The 3,426-nt window shown below is 55.6% G+C and overlaps 1 protein-coding gene across 1 annotated transcript in view; it reads right to left on the bottom strand.

Moving 5' to 3' along the window:
• The window catches only part of PLXND1 (plexin D1), a 56,390-nt gene that overhangs the window by 20,175 nt on the left and 32,789 nt on the right, over nt 1-3,426 (bottom strand). Inside the window, 4 exon segments of the mRNA XM_009633821.1 lie at nt 53-251; nt 706-836; nt 1,821-1,928; nt 3,130-3,242. Of these exon segments, the coding sequence (XP_009632116.1) occupies nt 53-251; nt 706-836; nt 1,821-1,928; nt 3,130-3,242 (551 nt within the window).

The raw sequence follows: 3,426 nt of genomic DNA, 5'->3' as shown, positions 1-3,426 counted from the left end.
TGCAAACGGCGCCGACCTCGCACCCACACCGGCAGTGACCCGGCTCACTTACTCGGAGATAGCTGTACATGCAGATGGACATCCAGTTGGTGAGCATCTTCTCCACCACAGATTCCGTTCTCCTCAGCATCAGCTTGGGGTTTTTGGAAGCCGAAGCATCTATTAGATCCACCAAGAGGTCCTTCATGATGCTGGTGTAATACTCCAGTTTCCCATGCAGCGCAATAGTAAGCAGGGAGGCCAGGTTACATCTGAAACACAGAATTGTCCATGACGCAAGCACCAATCCAACAAGGCTAAACCACCGACTGGCATAAACCACCCCCCACCCCCCCCAAAACACAAAGGCAGGATTTCAGACAATCTTCATGAACCTTCTCAATGGCGTTAAAACTTCAAACCCTCTTCCAGCACTGCTGGACCTTAGGTCAGCTTGCGCCCTCTTACTGGCAAAGCAAGTGTCAGGGATACAAACGCTCACGAGCGAGCCACTCGCACCTTTCGCTGCCCCTCAGGATGACGGAGGCTTATGGCCCTTCAGGATAACGGAGGCTTATGGCCATCCGTTTCTAATAGAAAAGTGGGAGGCAAGCATAACCCAACCTTCAAACAAAACGCACGGCTTCAGACATGGGCTGGATTGCTTACAGTTAGGAATAAATCAGCCTCCTCCAGCGGCCAGGTCTTTGGTCCTGAGGCTCATACCTGTCTCTAACAGCAAAGTCCTTCTGCTGCTCGAGAGCGTGGACAAACACAATGAGAAAGTGCTTGTTGTTGAGTAAGGTAGAGAACAGAGAGATTCCTTCTTCCATATTGGGTCTGCAGCTCTCGGGGATCTAAACAGAAATTTAGAAAGCAGAGTGAGAAACCCCCTGCTTGTTGTTTTCCTCCAGCTTTTACCCTTCCTGACCGCAAGGATGTCCCTGCTGGAGGCAGAGGTCCGGAGCTGAGGACCCCTTACTCCTGCTTCCTGGCACAAGTCGGCCGCGCGTTTTCCCAGTGAGGACGCGACTGTGTCCGGGGCTGTGCCGAAGAGCTCGAGCAGTGGAGCGGTGGCAGTGGCCGCTCCTCTCTGCTCACCACTTGCGAGGTACCTGCAGCACCGCGGCCAGCCTAGGGCTCCCTGCTATGAGACGCAGGTTGGCCATCGGGAGTAAGCGCAGCCGAGGACTGCAGAAAGAGTTAGTGGGTGCATGGGGAGCGGTGGAGAGCCTGGGTTTGGTCAGCCTTAAGGAGAAGTGGTAAGGGGAGATCTTACTGGTCTTCAGCTGCCAGACAGAGCCAGGCTCTTCTCTGCCGGCACACTGCTAGGACAAGAGGTGAGGGACACCAGCTGGAGCATGGGACACTGATTAAACACAAGGAAGGAAGTTTCCGCCTTTAAGGTGGCCAGACTCTGGAACGGCGCCCAGAGGGGCCGTGGGATTTCCATCCTTGAAGATATTTGACACAGCTGGCCAAGGCCCTCAGCAACCTCATCTGTTGGAGCTGCGTTAAGCAGATCTCCCTTCCAATCTAAGTGACTCTGATCCTTCAATTCCTGCTTCTTGTCCACATGAAACCCAGCCCTGGGACAACAGCAACAGCGTTCACCAAGTCCCTCCTTGGGAGGATCTCAGGGCAGAGGTCCTCCACGTGAGAGCAGATCCTCAGAGCTGCCTTCTCCAACCAGCCAGAGCTGATCTGATGCTGGTATATATTAATTGTTTTGAGTGATCAGGCATCCCCCACGCACCACAAGAGAACGCATGGCATTGTCAGCGCACGCGAGTACAGTAGCAACCACGCAAGGGCGTTTGTTTTGTTAGTGGGTTACTCACTTTCCATTCCCCCACAAGGAGCGGATGAGTTTCCTGGACCTGGGAGCCCACCTGGGAGCTGAGCTGCTGGGACGGCAGGACGTAGCACTCCTCGTAGAGTGAGGAACACTGCAACCAAGCACAGCGTTAGGGGAGGGCGGCCGCACCCGGCCGGGGACCTTCTCATTTGCCATGCACTGACCATGCACTTTGGTCGTCAGGACCAAAGACCACCCGTTATGAAGAAATGCACTGGTACAGTTTACGAAGCCTTTAAACACTTTGCAACACCCTCGTGAATGAGCAAACACCGCAGGAATGGGGGAGGCAGACGTCTGTGCAGACAGGAGGGGGGGGAGACTGCAAATAGACTAATGTGACAGCTAGAAAAATCCCAGGAGAGAAAGCTCTACTGAAGGCTAAGTCAAAATAGCGGAGTTCTGGGTGCTTCAACATATGTAACTTCTGAAACAGATGGGAAAAATGTTTAAATCTCTAACATTCCTATAGCAGCCTGAATCTTAAAAACTCTACTGTGCGGATACACAGAGACTGGGTAACTTAAAAACCTGAGTAATAACTACTAACGAAGCACTCTGCAGTCATAAATCATCCTCTCACTCCTCGCCACCGAAATGCAACTGCCTCAAGGGTGAAATACAGCCGCTGCGCAGCGACACGGCGGAGCAGCTGGTGATGGGAATCACGGCACCGGCGCGTCTGCTGCGGCCCCGGAGGAAGACTCTGGGCAGACAGACCAGGACTGGGCGCCCAAGGGGAGCACCATGCGCCCAGCCTTTGGCGGAGCGGGGAGGGAAGGGAGACAGGGACATCCAACGAGTTCCTGAGGCCGGGCAGGGCAGTTAGGGATGCTCGGTGGCAGCGTGGCATACAACTCCCCCTCTCCCCGAACGCCGACGGCAGAGTCGCCATCCAGCCACCCTTCAGCCTCAGCCTCCGTCAAATGGAGCAGGGTGACCCCGGAGCCCCTGGGGAGAAGGGGGAGTCCCCAGCACCTTCTGCTCGTTGGACACCCTCTGCTTTCAGATGAAGGGGTCCAACGGCATCGAACGGGTGAGCCACCCCCGGGATGGTGCTGCCACGGGGCTCCCATCGTGTGTGAGCAAGCCTGACCTTACCTCACACCCCAGGAGGCGCAGCTCTGCTTTTGACGATAATTGAGGCTGAAATATGTGACAACTAAATACATAACAGTGGAACGATTTTGTTACACTGCAATAACCCTTTAGCAGAGGGGAAGCAGAGCCCCGAACTGGTTAGGAAGGACCTGGGAGCAGTTAGGTGCCCGTGAGACGCTGCATCGCCTTACTTTGGGGAAGAACGTCCGGGTGACAAAGTGCTTGTACTCCAGGAAGGGGATCCCCTGGCTGCGGTTTAACTCCTTGGTCAGGTCTGTCATGTCTGTCTGCAGTTCCGCGAAACCTTACACAAAGAGACCCGCGGACGGTAAGCGCTGCGACGCTCCACCAGCCGAGACAGTGAGCGGGCTGGCGCTGCGAAGGTGGCCCGGCTCGCCTCTGCCTCCTCCGCCCTCCCCTCGCCTGGGCTGACCAGGCTTTCTCCAGGAGCAGCGCATCACCGCCAGGGCTTAGCCCTCGGCGCCGTG

Source organism: Egretta garzetta, unplaced genomic scaffold, assembly GCF_000687185.1.
Source record: "Egretta garzetta isolate BGI_Z169 unplaced genomic scaffold, ASM68718v1 scaffold332, whole genome shotgun sequence".
NCBI lineage: Eukaryota > Metazoa > Chordata > Aves > Pelecaniformes > Ardeidae > Egretta > Egretta garzetta.
The sequence above is the reverse complement of the archived record's forward strand: the minus strand, read 5'-3'. Positions and strand labels throughout refer to the sequence as shown.